Raw genomic sequence first — 17,623 nt, forward strand, 5'->3', positions numbered from 1 at the left:
TACAGTAAAATAGGCCCCCAAACACAATCATTGACTTTCCTGCCTGACCAACTCGTCAATCATTGGTAGCCTATTGATGGAGTGGATGTACGCTACTGAGCTGGACATCTGATGATGACACACAAAAGAAGAAGAAGCCTATTGATGCCTCAACTAGTTAATAATTAGCCTATGTCAAAAAGTTTACCACGTTAAATTCACATAGGCCACTTTTTTATTTATTTAACCTTTATTTAACCAGTAAAACACATTGAGTCTCTTTTACAAGTGGGAACTGGCCAAGGGGCAGATTAAAAATTTCACATCACTGCTAAAACAAACAATACAATCAGTCACTTGTTGAAGTCAAGAGGAGCAAGAGTAGGCCTAACATACAGTATTTAAATTCATTCAGTATTTTTTCTTTTTCCATTTATTCAGAGAGTGTTTCTTCACTCTCTTGACAAGATTTAGAGTTAGACAGGAGTCATTGGAATAAGTTTTTTTTTCCTGCTGCTGATAAAGCACTAAATGTGGACATGGCCATAAAGCAACAAAGAAAAAGGAAAAACATAAAACAACAAGTGTTATGACACTGTCTCTATGCTTTATCACTTGTTCTTGTATTGAGAAATGCTGCTGCTGTATATGTGACACTTGCACATTGACTGACAGTGGTGTAAAGTAACTAAGTACATGTACTCAAGTACTGTCCAGTACAATGTTGAGGTATTTTTTACTTTACTGGAGTATTTCCAATTGTCAGTACTTTTGCTACTCCACTACAGGCAAATATTGTACTTTTACTCCACTACAATTATTTGAAAACTTTAGTTACTTGTTACTTTGTAGATTTTGATTATTATTACAAAACCACTTCAGCCCTATATATATTTTCGCCATGCACTGTGAGCTTGTAGATCTGCTATTTTCAAAAGATTTTAATGCATTTTATACATTAGAAAACTTTGTGAAATGGGACATTCTGCATAATGAGTCTACTTTTGGTACTTTTGGTACACTTTGATACCGATACTTTTGTACTTTTACTTAAGTACATTTTGAATTCCGAACTTTTACTTGTAACAGAGTATTTCTACATTGCAGTATTGATACTTTTACTTAAGTAAAACAACATTTTACCTTTTCCACCATTGTTGATTGATCCTGTTGCTTTGTACATCTGCACGTGGTGACTTTGCACATTTGGGAAGTGACCATTGCTGTTTTTGATCCTAAATTGACTGCACATGGTCACTCTGTCTACATTTGGGTGAACATGTTTCGCTCAGATATTCACTGCACTCGGAATCACTGCTAATTCTGTCTAAGACAAGTCCCTAAGTATTGCCGTATAACTCTATATTTGTATATACATTATATTATTTTTCATTATTATTGTCATTATATTATTTTTTATTTTCTTGATTTAATATGTTTTTTTGTTATATGTAGCACAATCTGTGGGACAAGTCCCAACAACATTTTGCTTGTACCTGTATAAGTCAGTGACAAATAAAAAACTTGAAACTTGAATCTTCAATGGATAATACAATAGAGAATGGAGCCAATTGGTTATTGAATTGTTTATTCTCTAGATACTGTAGTCAGTTAAAAATCTAAACTAAACTAAATACCCCTCCATTTACTTAAAACCAGAAAAAGGAGGGCAAGGGTTGTAATGATGAGCTGTTCCTGTAACCCACTTCTCTAAAATAGACTACTGTTTCTCTTGTGACTAAGCAGCTGACAATAAGCTGTTATATCCTTCCCCATCAGGTCTGATTTCCTTTAATCAAATGACCATTTCAATAGAAATGCCACGTCAAAAGGATGTTCATGTTTGATATTAAATAATAAAACACTTGGTTTGTTTTTATTTGTATTAAATAAGTCCCCAAAAATATTATTAGTATTTTGTAAGAATAGGGCTCAAGTTTTAATATTCAATAGTGGGGTTTTATGTTACTTTTCCCCCTTTTCATTTCATTGTCAGAGTTGGTGTAACATTTTTCCAAGTGTATCTCATTTTGGAATTACACTGGCAGTGGTTTATAAATGCAGGTATTGAGTATTTTTATATTGAGGTATTGCTACTTTTACTTATAAGTAAAATATCTGAGTAGGCTACTTCTTCCAACTCTGTGTTTTAAGAGGGGAGAATGTGTGGTTTGAATTATGCTTGTGCTTTATGAATTAACACTTCACTCTCTGCAAGTGGTGCTGCTCAGTGCTTCCTCTTTTTTTTAAACGGAAATCAGTGAAACCCTTGATGCATTCATTGTCTGCTTTGTTTTTGTTAGGTTAGGTTGCTTCTGTCCTTTAAAGTGTTAATCATATTTAGCATGTGTTATTTACATGAGTTCTGCGTCTGAATGTGGATGGATGAAAGTAACTGGACAATGATGTTAACAACATGCACGGTGAGTTGACAGGATTTCTCTAGTTGGAACATCTGAGCTTGATGACAAGACAAACAATGTTTAGCTTTTCTATTTAAGTACAATTGCTAAATAATTAATCATTCATTGTTCTTAATTTCTTTAACGTAAAAAAGTGATCATTAGAATAATACCTGTTTTATTATATACCTGTTCCATTTGAGCATGAAGGTCTTAAGAATATAACCACATTTTGGGTACTATGGTTCCTGTTCTCATAGAACTTGTAGTTCACTAACTTTTGATTGATTAATTGATTAATTTAATTTATGTGTGTGTGCGTACGTGCGTGATGTGTGTGTGTGTGCACGCACGCACACACACACACACACACACGCACACACACACACACACACACACACACACACACACACACACACACACACACACTGTACCTCTCTCTCTCTCTCTCTCTCTCTCTCTCTCTCTCTCTCTCTCTCTCTCTCTCTCTCTCTCTCTCTCTCTCTCTCTATAAAACAACTCCGGCTCAAAAACATCACATTAAGTTTCACTATTAGATAATTATACATAAGTAATGGTGTAATGATATGGTGGGTGATGCATTGTTAGCCTGGTAAACCCTCCCTCCGGAAATCTCATTTCCATTTGGAATCAAATGGAAATGAGATTTCCGGAGGGAGGGTTTACCAGGCTAACGCATTGTTACACTGTAAGTGGATTTGATAGGAATCTGTACTTTAAAGAAACAGTTGAATTTCATTGTGGACAGTTGGATGACATTTAAACTTCAGAGATAGATTACTCCCTTTAATTTAATAGTTACATTTCTGAGCCAAAAGAAGATTGTGAGTGGAATGATTTAATTAGATATTTATACTTATTTATCATTTTAAGTGAAACGATTGGCCTTATCATGACCAGGGAGAGTATAGAGAGTACAGTATACGAATACCAGTCATTTCGCCCATTCCGCAGTTCGCCCAAAAAGTCGGACGTTTCGCCCAGACATTTCGCCCATTTTCGCGGACATTTCGCCCAGACATTTCGCCCATAGATCGTGAAGCTAGCTGGCCGTTTGTAAGCGAGAATGAGAGTTTCTCTCTCTCTCTGTGTGTGTGTGTGTGTGTGTGTGTGTGTGTGTGTGTGTGTGTGTGTGTGTGTGTGTGTGTGTGTGTGAGAGAGAGAGACGCAGTCAGTGGGGCAAACGGAGTCCCCACGAAAAATATTTACGATTCTGTCCCTATCGGTACATAACTCGGACGGCGCGTAGTCGACTAGCAGGACCATCGGCTGGTCGTTGCGGGCACTCGCGCCTGGAGGCGCTCGGGCGCAACTCCTCAGCCTCAAGGTCTGCTGAGTCGGCGTGCCTCCGTCATGGTCCAAAACTATACTTTATCGGCGGAAAAAAGTAGTCCGCGGATGACTGAAAATTAAATTCCCCTCTTAAATAAAGCCATTTATAATGAATCTCGCACAACTGATTGATTATATATTTATAATGAATGTCGGGCGAAATGTCTGGGGGGTGGGCGAAATGTCTGGGAAAAACGTCTGGGGTGGGCGAAATGTCTGGGCGAAATGTCTGGGGGTGGGCGAAATGTCCGCTCAAAAACACGGGCGAAATGGATTTAGTTACCATTTTACAGACATTTGAGCATCTTCCTTTCGTTTCAGTTTGGCTTCGTAAACTCTTGCAAAAGTCAAGAGTAGCTTCGCCATGCAGAGACCCAACACAACATGAACAGGACGATCGCAATTCCAGGAAGATCAGGGTTCAGTCATCATCCTCTTCATCATCATCGTTAGCCTCTTCCTCCTCCTCCACTAAACCACCGCAGTCTGTTTTGAGCTCACCACTGCGGTTGAGCAAAACACATGACGTGTTTGTGTGCAATAGCTCTGCGGACGCCGATGTCGAGGAGGCCACGCGCCTGGTCTCTTTCTTGGAAGGCTCAGGCTGCGACCTTCGATGCTTCCTGTGGCAGAGAGACGCCACCCCGGGAGCTGCCATTCCCACCGAACTGTGTCAAGCCGTGCAGGACAGTCACTGCAAAGCCCTGCTTATCACACCTGATTTCCTACAGGATGAATGGTGTAAGTATATGATGCACCAGGCCTTGGCGGAGGCGCCCATGTCTAATCGGATGATTCCCCTGCTCCACAACCTCAGCCATGCCGAGTGCCCACAGGAGCTGAGGTTCTTCTACTGCATTGACCTGAGCAAAGACCCAGACCGGGGTTATGCCAAGGTCAACGTGGCTGTGCGGAAGTGTGAGTGACAGAAATTGTAATAATTATAGGTTCAAGGACAGTGATGGGAAAATAACTCTGCAGTGTAGAAATACTCTTAATTGGTATCAAAATGTACTTGAAGTACGAAATGTAGAAAGTACTCATAATGCAGAATGTCCCATTTCACAAGTTTTCAAATGTATAAAATGTATAAAAATCTGTCGAAAATAGCAGATCTACAACCTCACAATGCGTCGCATCACGACATGTTCTGAGTAGATCGGCTATTTTCAAATGGCCGAAATGTATATAGGGCTGAAGTGGGTAATGTATGTGTTGTAATAATAATCAAAATCTGAAGTACAATATTTGCCTCTGAGATGTAGTGGAGTAGAAGTAAAAGTATTGGAAATTGGAAATCCTCAAGTAAAGTACAAATACCCCCAAAAAAATCACTCAAGTACAGTACTTAAGTAAATATACTTAGTTACTTGCCATCACTGTTCAAGGACTTGGACTCAGAACCTTAGACTAAAGTTTTACAATTATCTCATCTCAGTTAGGATTCACTTCAGCATTATGTGTTGATTGAACTGCTTTTGTATTGCTTTTAATGCGTAGAACATGTTAAAGGTTTTTAGTTTTTCTGCTGTGCTCCAAAAAGAGTCTTCATAATCTCTTGTTTTCCTTCGTAGACCTTGAAGACGCAGTTGAAAAAGAGAAGACACTTAACATGGACAGCTCTAGCCGCCAATTTGACAATGCATCCAGTTTGTTCACAGGAAAGCCAAACGTCAAATGATGAACAGTCGGATGCTTCATTTCCTATCAGGGTTGGACTGGGACAAAACTTTGTCTCAGTAACATACACAACTACACAACCAATAAATATGATAGTAAGCCTACTAACTATCTATCTACCTACCCACTAACAAGGGGAGTGTGTTGCTCTTATGAGGAGGATGCTGGCTAAAGCACATCATGGCACTGGCAGCGAGATAGCCTACTCTGGGGAGATCATCTCCACTGGAGATGATGTATTGGACCTATTACTGGACATGAGAAATAGAAGACTATTATGAATGTGTGAATTATGGACATGATTACATGCAAAAAAAAAATCTGCATGCATGCAATCAGAACTCTGGCTAGTATAGAAAACAAGGGTAGGCTATAATAATCTGATCATTTATCTGTTATAGATCTATGGCTATATGAGGATGGCATAACAGTAAATGCTGAACTTGTACATTTCAGTGAAGGCTGTAATTTGTGTTCTGTGTGAATGACCCTGTGAACATGTTGAAAGGTCAGTAAACAATAACATGGTGACTGAAATAATATGTGATGCCTAGATTGCCAACATGTTGCTATTTACTGCATTATAATGCTGTCTCTTTTTATATTATGTGCTGTCTTTTGGACCGACAGGTCTGAAATAAAGATTATTATTACTCTCCGCCAGGAGAGTATTGTTATCACTGCGTTTTCACTTTCTAAACATGACACACCGATTGGTCAAGCCTCACGTGACACGTGAAATACTGTGATCTGATTGGCTAGTGACGCCACCGGGCCTATATATACATGGCATCACTCTGACAGTGTCTCTGCCACTGTCAGAGTGAGGTAAGACGGGAACCATGAAATGGCTGCATGGCTGATACATAATTGGCAGATAGGACAGATAGGACATTTATATAGACAGGAGGGATATGACATAGGACACTTATACAGACAGGAGGGATAGGACACTCACACAGACAGAACGGAAGAGGACACTTACCCAGACAGGTTGGATAGGACACTTACATATACAAGAGGGATAGCGACCTATAAATACATGTGTCACTGTGATAAGCCAGATTCCAATACCGAAAATCCGGCCACTAGCTCACTCCCAGACCTTCGAACCGGAAGTAGTCAAGTAGTCGCGGTCCAATTGTTCCTATCTGTCTTATTGGACAGATAGGACACTTATATAGACAGGAGGGATATGACACTTACATAGACAGGACGGATAGGACAGGAGGGATAGGACACTTACACAGAATGAACGGAAGAGGACACTTACCCAGACAGGATGGATAGGACACTTACATATACAAGAGGGATAGCGACCTTCGCGACCTTCGAACCAACACAAGTCTTCTGGCGGAGAGTTGTGCTCCGAGGAGCACTTTTTCTAGTTATTATTACGGGGCCAGGCTTCCAGCATGGACCCGTTTTGTTATTGGCATTATTCCGTTTCTTCTTCTGCCGTTTTTGCCAGTTCTGGCTGAACCGTGCATACGCTTTTTATGAAACTCGGCCATATGATAGATGGTCATGAAAAACGATCAAAAAATACATCTCACAATCTTTCGTCAAAAGGTGGCGCTATAGCACTCAATTGAAAAATGCCAACTTTGAACAGGTACAACTCATGGCCTGTTTGACCTACAGCCATGAAACTTCAATACACATATGCGTCTCCTCATGCCTAACAACTTTCACTGTTTGACTTTTGACCTCTGACCTTTAGATCTCCCACCATTTCGAATTATATGAAAAGCAGTAAAAAGCAGTTAAAACCTATCTCCTCCTGGGATTTTTGAGCAATCTGCATGAAACGTTTTACACATGAACTTTGGACCTATGCCGACAAACGTTTGCAGCGGATTTTCCATAAGTGAAAAAATGAAGCTTTAATGAGCCAATGAATATTGCAGTTTTATGACAATTATTCATCTGCCCCTAACACATACATGCAGACTTACCATTCTTTGAAACTTTGCAGAAATGTAAAGGGCCATTCCAAATATCACTGAAACCAATCTTACTCCAATTGGTCAAACGGGGGCGCTATAGCAATTTTTTGAAAATGCAAACTTTAAACAGGCAAAAGTCATGCCTCGTTTGGCCGACAGCCATTAGACCTGCTTACACATGTGCCTTGACTAATGAGGAACACATCTATCACGTTGACCAGTAAGCACCGCCCTTAGATTGTCCGCAATCTTGAGCAGTTTGAAAAACACTTAAACCCAGGATTTTTCAGCTATTTGCGTGAAACTGTATGATCAGTGTGATCATACAGTTCTTTTTTCAGAAGATTGTCTGTTGGTCAGATAGCTTCCCGCTTAAGTGTATGTCTCACAACCTCAAGGTCACAGGTTCAAGCCTCAATTGGTGTAGACTTCATCTGAGTTGCATTTAACACAACATGACTATCAATGAATACATCTGCAATTGTTAAATATAACATGAAATACTTAATTGAGTGTTTTTTACATACTTGTGAAAATAGCTGATCTACAATCTCACAACTTTTCAGATAGCAATGAGAGTATGTTTTTTCAATGTATAACATACTTCATTGTGAAAATAGCCGATGTACAATCTGACAACTTTTAATGGTTTGTGAGCTTGTAGATCGGCTACTTTCACTAGTTTTGGTTCTGAGGAGATGTACAATTTCTTCATTGGTAAATGGTTTGTGAACGAGTGATCTTAGTGTTAGTGAAACAGGGGCTTGGGTCATGACAGAAGGCAAGAGTTTGTGATCCTCAACAGACTATATCAGCCTGGACAAAGCTATAGCACTATAGGTAGTGTTGCAGCTACCTAAGAGTGCCTCATGACCGCAAGGTTGCCGGTTCAAGCCTCACTTGATGCAGACTCATTTAAGTTGAATTGCAAAAAACATGACTCAATCTATTCCGTTTCCATGGCTCTCTCTCTCTCTCTTCAATCTATTCCGTTTCCATGTCTTTCTCTTCAATCTATTCCGTGTCCATATCTCTCTCTCTGTCTCTTCAATCTATTCCGTTTCTATCTATCTATCTATCTATCTATCTATCTATCTATCTATCTATCTATCTATCTATCTATCTATCTATCTATCTATCTATCTATCTATCTATCTATCTATCTATCTATCTCTCTCTCTCTCTCTCTAGCTGAGTGGTTAGCGAGCCAGAGGCTCTGGTTGCCCCAGGTACGATTCCAGGCCAGCGGGTAGCAAATGTGTCGATGAAATGAAATTTGTCCCTGAGCAAGACTCTTAACTCCTAATTGCTCACAGGCCCTCACTGGAAACAAGACCGCAAGGACTTTCATGAACTGACCTGTTAAAGGAATTATCATTTCTCTTTCTCTCTCCTGGCCCCGTATTATCGCTGCTTGCAGCTATATTTGTTATTGTTATTTAGTTTGATCAATGTCCTCTAAGCCCATATGGCCTGCCTGGACACCACGAAACATGCATGATGACACTTTAACCACTTTAACCATGGTGTACTGGTTTGGGGATATAATTATTGGTAGAATTGTTCATTATACTGCAAAATAGCAGATCTACAAGGACACAATGCGACACTTTGTGACTTGTGCGTGACATAATCACATGACTAAAGTCATAGGGCATACGTGGTTAATAGAAGCAAGTACTCAATCGATTAGAATAATATATGATTATTGTTGTTTGCCATACTTTAGATAACTAGTTGTTGCAACACACCACCCACCATGTAACGGACCCGAAGGGGGGTTTCCAGGAGTATAAATGTGGTGTCCCTGTTACTTTTATTTTGAAGAGCTTCCTGCCCAAACATCAGGTCTGCAAGGCTTTTATTTGTAGTGTTTCCTGCCCACAGGGACATGCCAGCTGCAATTACAATAATCATGTTCACCTGGTGCTGATGGCCAGACAGTATGGGGCTACAGGTGCCTGGCAGCAAACATTAAAATGGGCTCGGTGGTAGAGGAGCAGGAAGGACAGTGTTGCAAATGTTTGTAAACTAATAGACCCTGGAAGGATGGGTTAAGGACGGACGCCAATGGACCCTGGAAGGATGGGTGACGGTGACGGACGGAAGGAAGGTTAAAATGACAAACTATGGAACGAATGGAAGCCTCACACCATGCCACTGTCTACCACAATTAGCACCTAGCTGGAAGGGGCACAAGGTATATGTCTCTGTTTGTTGGATTTGTTGCACTGTTTACATGGTCTTATTGTTATCTGAGTGATCTTATTGTTGGCTTTTATTATCTGAGGGTTATTGCTATAGTTTGTACCTTTTTCATGTATTTACCTTTTTTATGTATTTTTCTAATAAGATGCATTATGTAAGTTAGTTTGTGATGTAGGCCCATGGATTTTATGGGAAATGTATTGTGCCATTTGAGATTTGATGACATTAATGGATTATTGTATTGATTTATGTTATGTATTTTATGTTTTCTTCGCCAGTTTCTACGTTGATTTAATAAAGAACCACTACAAAATCATCAGTCAGACTTCACCCTTTTAATGGCCAGCCGGGACCGCTACACACCATGCAGGGTTTGCTGTTTAATGTTCTTCAGATAGCTAAGCAACAATTCTGATCCATTTTGTTGATATCCATGCCTGTTTGTTGGCCAGGAGGAAGGCAAACTGTGTTTACCACATCACCTCCTTCACATGGCAAACCTTCCTCTATAAGTGTGTGAGCTCGCTCTCTCTCTCTCTCTCTCTCTCTCTATCTATCTCATGATATTTAGACTGCCATGTCAACAGTTTAGGGAAACTGATCAAATTGTGTCTGTGTAGGAGGAAAATTTGTTAAAGGTTATATGACATTAATTTTGCACATTCAGTGGATTTTCTGTGATATGGGGTTTTCTGAATAATTAGGCTGAAAAGTAATCTGTGATTGGCCCAATGGACTTTGAGGTCACGGTCCATTATTCCCGCCCACTCTCCTCCTCGCCCCTATCCTTTCCTTTGGGGCCCCCCCCAAAGGAAAGGATGATTAGGAAAGGATGATTGACAGGCAAATCCCTCAACAGCGACACCCGCAGGCAAAGATTTATTTTTTCATTGCAGTTGAAAAGGCTTTAGAAATGTGAGAGAAAAACACCTGCAATGGCTAACTGGAATGGAATTTTCAGTTAAAACTTTTTATACACGTTTGAAGGACCATGTCCTTCAAACGTGTATAAATATTTATAACTACCTATTGCCCCTCAGTGATGGTATTCTGAATGAGAGGACCATATGTATTTTGTCTTTGATACATAAAGTTTATGCACCAGTTTAAAAAATAATCAACCACAGGGACATGAATGATTCATCGTCAATTGTCAATCTTCAGGATATATATCGGTTATCAAACTGGCCCATCATCTGTACACAGAATATAAATGAGTTACTGTATAAGTAATTACAGAACAACAGACCCATGAGGTCAAGCAGTAGAAACAGAGCTCATCTGACATGCTCTCATTCAGCCTCACCGTCTTTAATTGGAGAGGATCCAATTAACAAAACAACAGTCAACAGTGCTGACTAAGCTTGTAGATCTGCTATTTTCAAATGGCCGAAATGTATATAGGGCTGAAGTGGATGTATGTTTTGTAGCCCTAATAATAATCAAAATCTACAAAGTAACTAGTAAGTAAAGTACAATATGAGATGACAAGTAAGACTGGAAATACTCCAGTTAAGGAAAAATACCTAAACATTTTACTTAAGTACAGTAGTTGAGTAGCCTACATGTACTTTACAGACTACATGTACTTTACACCAGTGGTTCTCAAACTTTTTCATGTCAAGGACCCCCAAATTGACACTTTTTAGGCCGCGGACCCCCATTTCAAAAGATATGCCAGGGACCCCCATAAGAGAAGATTTTTTTTTACAGCTCTAGCAGTGATTCTCAACCATTTTAATTTCAAGGACCCCCAGTTTGACATGCATTAGGGCTAAAGACCCATTTAATGGCATTTCTATCACTTGGACCGCAATTTATATTGTAAAATCAATGTTAACGGGTCCATTTGGTTCCATTTGTACACTCTCAGAGTTACAGACCCATGAGGGTCCATTTGTTGCCTAATCAATCATTTAGCTGGGGACCCCCTGGAACTCCCTCAAGGACCCCTGGGGGTCCCCGGACCCCACTTTGAGAACCAATGCTTTACACCACTGCTAGAAAGACAGACACAGCTTTCATGGCCCATGAAGTGCGATGTGATACTGTAGATATGTTTCCTACCACCAGGGGGAGCATGCTTCCCATAGTTTTCAGCGATGGAGGGTATGAGAGTTGTTGAGCAATATTGCATCATCACTTAAATGATGTTCAATATATCATTACTTTTACCATCCACTAAATTAGTAAAATAAGTAGCACTCATTACTATGTCCATGGAACAAAATTGATTATCTGCACACTTGATCACGATAATAACATGCATGTACTATTATCTAGTAGTAAAGAGTACAATTTGTTAGAATTTTCCATTGGCCCTGCATGCTCTGTTGCTCTCATTCTGTGTGACAACAGAGAACAGAGTTTGTGACTCTGAATCTATTTAGATGAGCTTAGTTTCTATGACAAAAGCCAGGACACACTCCAGAACGCTTTGATCCTCCAGTTAGGTCTAATTCCATGTCCTTGGCAAAGCCTGGCGAGCACAGGATCTCTTTACTAATGCATAACAAAATGTTCAGATTGTTGTGATATAGTCAGAGAAAGACAACATAGTGTTCTCCCCTTCAGTCTATTTGTGAGTATGTATCTGTTTTGTATGCTCTTCCTCTCCCAAAACACCACCAATTATGTAATCTATATCTACAGTGGATGAAAGGCTCTCAATAAATTGTGCTTTAGGGCAGTGGTTCTCAAACCTTTTTATGTCAAGGACCTTCCAAATTGACACTTATTAGCCCGCGGACCCCCATTTGAAAAGATATGCCAGGGACCCCCCTAAGAGATTTTTTTTACGGCTCTAGCAGTGATTCTCAACCCTTTTAATTTCAAGGCTTAAATTAGGCTACGGACCCCCCATTTAATGGCATTTCTATCTCTGGGACCCCAATTTTTATTGTAAAATCAATGTTAATTTAACTCTGAGAGTGTACAAATGGACCCTAACGGGTCCATTTGGTTCCATTTGTACACTCTCAGAGTTACAGACCCATAAGGGTCCATTTGGTTCCCAATCCCAACTATCCATCATTTAGCTGGGGACCCCCTGGAACTCCCTCAAGGACCCCAGGGGGTCCCCAGACCCCACTTTGTAAAATCTATTACTGCAATCCGATCTCAATTCATCTTCAATGAAAATAGGTGGGTAAAATAGAATAAAACCTCTAATCTGTGAATACTCATTAGATTGTGACCTTGACTTCAATCAGCAAAGTGCAGTGCTGAATGAAATATTGAGACCAATATGACTTAGTACAAATATTGGTAATTTGTGAATACATTATTTTGTGAAATAAACAGGTTATGTGTCACAGTCCAATTCATTATTTCCATGGACTTAAAATCATTGTTTAACCAACACCAAAGGCCAAGTGGCCTTGGCCCCAAAATGACGAAATTCGAAAACTTTCTAATTTTACAGCTAAACAGCTAAAGGTAATGCAGACACAGAATCTTTATTAATATTTGATCAGCACTGCCTGGTCTGATTGTTTGATTTGTGTTTTGTGAGCCGGCCTTGTGTGCTGGACAGTCCTAAATGGCAAATAAAGTTGAGGTTGAGATGAGTGTATGTAAATTATGTAAATTCAGATGCAGCGATTGGTCAATCTCACGTCCTCTCTCCTAAGACCTGCTCCTAAGACTCGGCCCTTAAATTTGACAAACAAATTATTTTTGCTGTTGTCAAAGGAGCCTTCTTCCAAAATTAAATCTTCTTTAACAACCCTAACCCTGGAAAAAGTCATCCATGCCCTCATCTCTTCCCGCCTAAATTATTGCAACTCACTATACTCAGGTGTTTCCAGTATTTGTCTCTCTAGACTGCAGCTTGTCCAGAACGCTGCTGCTAGACTCCCGAAAGTGGGATCACATCACTCACATCTTGGCTTCCCTTCACTGGCTTCCTGTCAAATACAGAATTGTTTTAAAAATTCTACTATTGTCCCCCCATGGGCTGGCAGTGGCACCGTCAAAATATATATATATATATATATATATATATATATATATATATATATATATATATATATATATATATATATATATATATATATATATATATATATATATATATATATATATATATATATATATATATATATATATATATATATATATATATATATATATATATATATATATATATATATATATATATATATATATATCAGTTGCTTCCTCCCCCCGATTGCACTAGGTCACTTAGATCAGCAGATCAGAAGCTCCTCAATGTCCCATGCACCCGCTTGAAGTTAAAAGGTGACCCGTGCCTTTTCGGTCGCTGCTCCACAATTGTGGAACACGACATCATCAGTTTCTGTTCGCTCCTCGGGCCGCGGACTCTGACTTTATTATTTAGACCTTCCTGCCTTATAAGGTCTTGGACTTATTAGGCCTTTGTTCTGTTCTGTATCTAGTCTTGTTATTCTGTTGTTGTTGCCCTGCTTTTGTTCTGTACCTTATTTTGTAGTATTGTCTGTTGTGCTTAGTTACTGTTACCTGTCTTGTCTCACCTCCCTGTATTTATTGTAACCCTAGCCACCTGTGTTTGCCTTAGCCTATCCCAGTGTTGATTGTCTGTTGAGTTCACCTGTGTCTTATTATTTCCCTGTCTATTTAAGCCCTGTGTTTGCTCCACGTGTTTGCTTGTCGATTATCTCATGTCATGCGTAGTATTGTCTTGGTTTCAGTTTCTGTTTGTATACCTACCTTTTGAGTTAATAAACCCCTTAAACCGACCTGTTAAGCCTGTCTCTCCTGCTCTTGGGTCCTACATTCCGTTCGGACTCAGACCGTGACAGTATAGCTTACATTCACGTGAAAACTAATAGAATGTCTGAGGTAGGTGGATCTCCGTGGATCACCCACTTTCCTTTAATTGAGCCAACTGGCTCTTCCATTGAGCAGAGAGAAGCTGATTTTTCTAGCTACCACAGCTAGAAATGCCCAGGTCAGTGCCCCACCCCTCCGGTGACCGCCATGGTCTGACCACAGCCCTGAGTGCTTCTCCAGAATGTTGGTGGTCCAAAACACTGCAGCTAGCCATGCTCAGGGCCCAGCTCCTGTGGTTAAGTTTGCTTGGTTTGTGTGGTAGGTGTTGAGAAGCTGGCACACACATCATCCCTCAGCTGTAAAATACAGAGTGTTCATTTAACTCAGACTCCAGAGTGTAGGCTATATGAGCATTTTGTAACTCCGAGACTCCGAGAGAGGATTTTACTGTCTTATTTGCAGTGGTGTAAAGTAGCTAAGTACATGTACTCAAGTAATGTTACTTAAGTACAACTTTGAAGAATCTGTACTTTACTGGAGTATTTTACATTTTCAGTACTTTTCCTTCTACTCCACTACAAATATTGCACTTTTACTCCACTACAATTATTTGAGAACTTTAGTTACTAGTTACTTTGTAGATATATTTGCATTTGATGCTTATGCTTTTACTCAAGTACATTTTGAATACTGGACTTTTACTTGTAACAGAGTATTTCTGCATTGTGGTATTGATACTTTTTAGTAAAACATTTGAGTACTTTTAACACCACTGCTTATTAGAGGGGTTTTCCCATCACTTCCACTGCAGTCCAATTTTAATGGGTTGAAAACCATTTACCTACTGTAGAAATTATAGATTTTTCTTTTTTTTAAATCGGAAATTGGTTTGCAGTTTAATTGTAACTGTGTTGATTTGGTGAAGAAGAGTGGAGTTTATTTGACACTTACAAATAGAGGTGCAAGCAAGAAATATTGGTGTGACATGGTCCCGATCCACAAGACAGCGATACAATATACAAATGATAATAATAATAATAATGGACTGTAATAAAATTCAATAAAAATGAATAAATCATATGTTGTATTATTATTATTATTAAAGGTAGGGTAAGTGATATTTTGTTGTTCTTTTGTTAAAAGGTTAAATTACTATATTCTTATAGTAATCATTGCTACAGAGCGTTTGTTTGGTCACAGGGGTCTCTCCAGCTCTTTAGTAAACAGAACATGGTGCATTTTCAGGTAGGTGACAAAATTTAAGCCAATCAGGTGAGAGCACTAAAATGTATGTTTAATAAAGAGCTGGAGAGACATGTAGACTCCTTTTACTGTACAAACTCTATAGCAATAAGTACTATCAGAATATAGAGCTATATTTAACACTTATTTTAACCAAAGTAAATCACTTACCCTACCTTAACTATGAAGTTGTACTGGCCTTGATTTTTCAATGGGAGAATTAGTCAGTCAGTCAAAAGATCTTACAAATAATTTTAATTGATTGTAATTAGTATATAGTGGGATGGTGTTCTGGACAAAAGTAACTTAATATTGGGCCTCCTGGGCGTCCGGGGGGCGCAGGGGTAAAGTTCCTGCCCACCACGGTGGAGTTTGAATTATCCATGGTGCATCCAAAAAATCCTAAAGGGGGTGTCAACATGGGTCACTTGGTAGCGGCGGCCATTGTTGGGATCGGAGGGTACATAAACAGCTTGGAAACAGTGACTTTCTCCTCCGAAAATAGCCGATCTACAGGCTTGTAGATCGGCTATTTTCGGAGAACAGATTTAATGTGCAGATTACCAATCTCTCAAAAAAAACATCCTATCTACATTGTTAATAAGTGTTCTTGAGTCTTGAAACAGTGTAAATTATAAGCCATTGGCAAGCCAAAAATGACTCTTCAGTGACCCAGGCCAGGTTCTTAGACCAACAGGTTTTTGTGCAACGACTACAGCATGCAGATGCAAAACAGCTCCTCCAGAAACAACACTTTACAAGTGAAATATAATTTACAAATGAAACACAATTTACATGACCTGTTTTCAGTAATTTGTTATTAGAACACTGATTCAGGTAGGCTGGCTGTTTGTAAATGTTGAGCAGCTAACAGCCTGAGCTACTATGTTTGATAGATTGATATAATACTTTATTTAGAAGTTTACAAGTACAGTTTAAATACAAGGTCAACTAAATAGGATTAAAAAGCCCATGATTGCCTAATGGCTTGTTTCAAATGGGGTCCTTTTGTACTCAATCATAGTGTCATTAAATGACAGACAGATATACACTGGATATGTGGAGATTACCACATTACCTATCTCTAAAACTAACAATGGAAGCTATTAAATCTATTAAATGTATACTAGCTTGTTCCTTCAATAAGGTACTGCATCAGGTGTAGTCATGTAAGTGGTGGTAGCAGTTCGAAATCATCTTCTGTCCATTCTGTGTGTTCATACAGGCTAGCGCTGTTTTTCCTCATTGTTCAGCTTGTCCTTGTATGGTATGTTGAGCGCGAGGTTCTTTCTATCCATCCCGTTCACTATGTAGCTGGCAAAGAAGCTCCCCCCTCAGCCAAAAGTACACCTTGCGTATGTCACTGATCACAAGACCTCAATCAATGATCCAGTTCTAGGCAACATACAGTAGAAGGGGGGGGGGGGACTTTTTTCTTATTTCCACACAACAGTTCTAAGGTGTATTAAAGACAGTTCAATGTTGAAAATGAGTGGTATTCCCCTTTAAGTTTACAAACACAGACCTATCATCTACCGTCAACTCTCTAGTCTTAAGTGCGTCTGTGTACTCTCTCACGTGTTAGACATAATGGTTGTCTACTACACCCTCCACAAAACTAAGCAGTAGTGACAGGGACTACAAGGGGGAATTGGCAGTTGGCATAATGACAAAAAAAAGGGGAAGAAATACTGAAACAAATAAGAATTATTGTGCTTCCTCTTTCAATTTCTGTTAGGTTAATGTTTTAATCCCGTCTTGTTTTATTACTAGCCTTCAACTGCTGCAATAGCCCCTACACTCATTTGAGTCTCTTTCAGATGCTTGAGAGAGACTGATTTCAGGCTGTGACCCCCCAAAATAATCATATTTGAACTGGGGACCCACCCAAAATAATCATTTGTGAACGGGGGACCCCCTCACCCTAACAAGCTAGCACTTGGGATTGTAGGAGTTGAGGGCGAGGCATTACATTTTGTTTGACTCGCTTCCATAGATAAATATTGTGAAAATAGCAGATCTACAATTGTGAGC

The 17,623-nt window shown here is 39.4% G+C and overlaps 2 protein-coding genes across 2 annotated transcripts in view; both read left to right on the forward strand.

Moving 5' to 3' along the window:
- The window catches only part of ilvbl (ilvB (bacterial acetolactate synthase)-like), a 194,945-nt gene that overhangs the window by 69,283 nt on the left and 108,039 nt on the right, over positions 1–17,623 (forward strand). The gene's annotated exons all lie outside the window — the stretch shown is intronic.
- On the forward strand, positions 2,396–5,772 carry tirap (toll-interleukin 1 receptor (TIR) domain containing adaptor protein; the record flags this gene model as incomplete). The annotated part of the gene is made up of 3 exons (XM_084064623.1): positions 2,396–2,402; positions 4,056–4,652; positions 5,309–5,772. 3 exons carry the CDS (start codon positions 2,396–2,398, stop codon positions 5,413–5,415), a joined length of 711 nt encoding a protein of 236 aa, XP_083920749.1. The 3' UTR covers positions 5,416–5,772.

The sequence above is a fragment of the Gymnoscopelus microlampas genome, assembly GCF_963454915.1.
Source record: "Gymnoscopelus microlampas genome assembly, chromosome: 8".
Classification (NCBI taxonomy): Eukaryota; Metazoa; Chordata; class Actinopteri; order Myctophiformes; family Myctophidae; genus Gymnoscopelus; species Gymnoscopelus microlampas.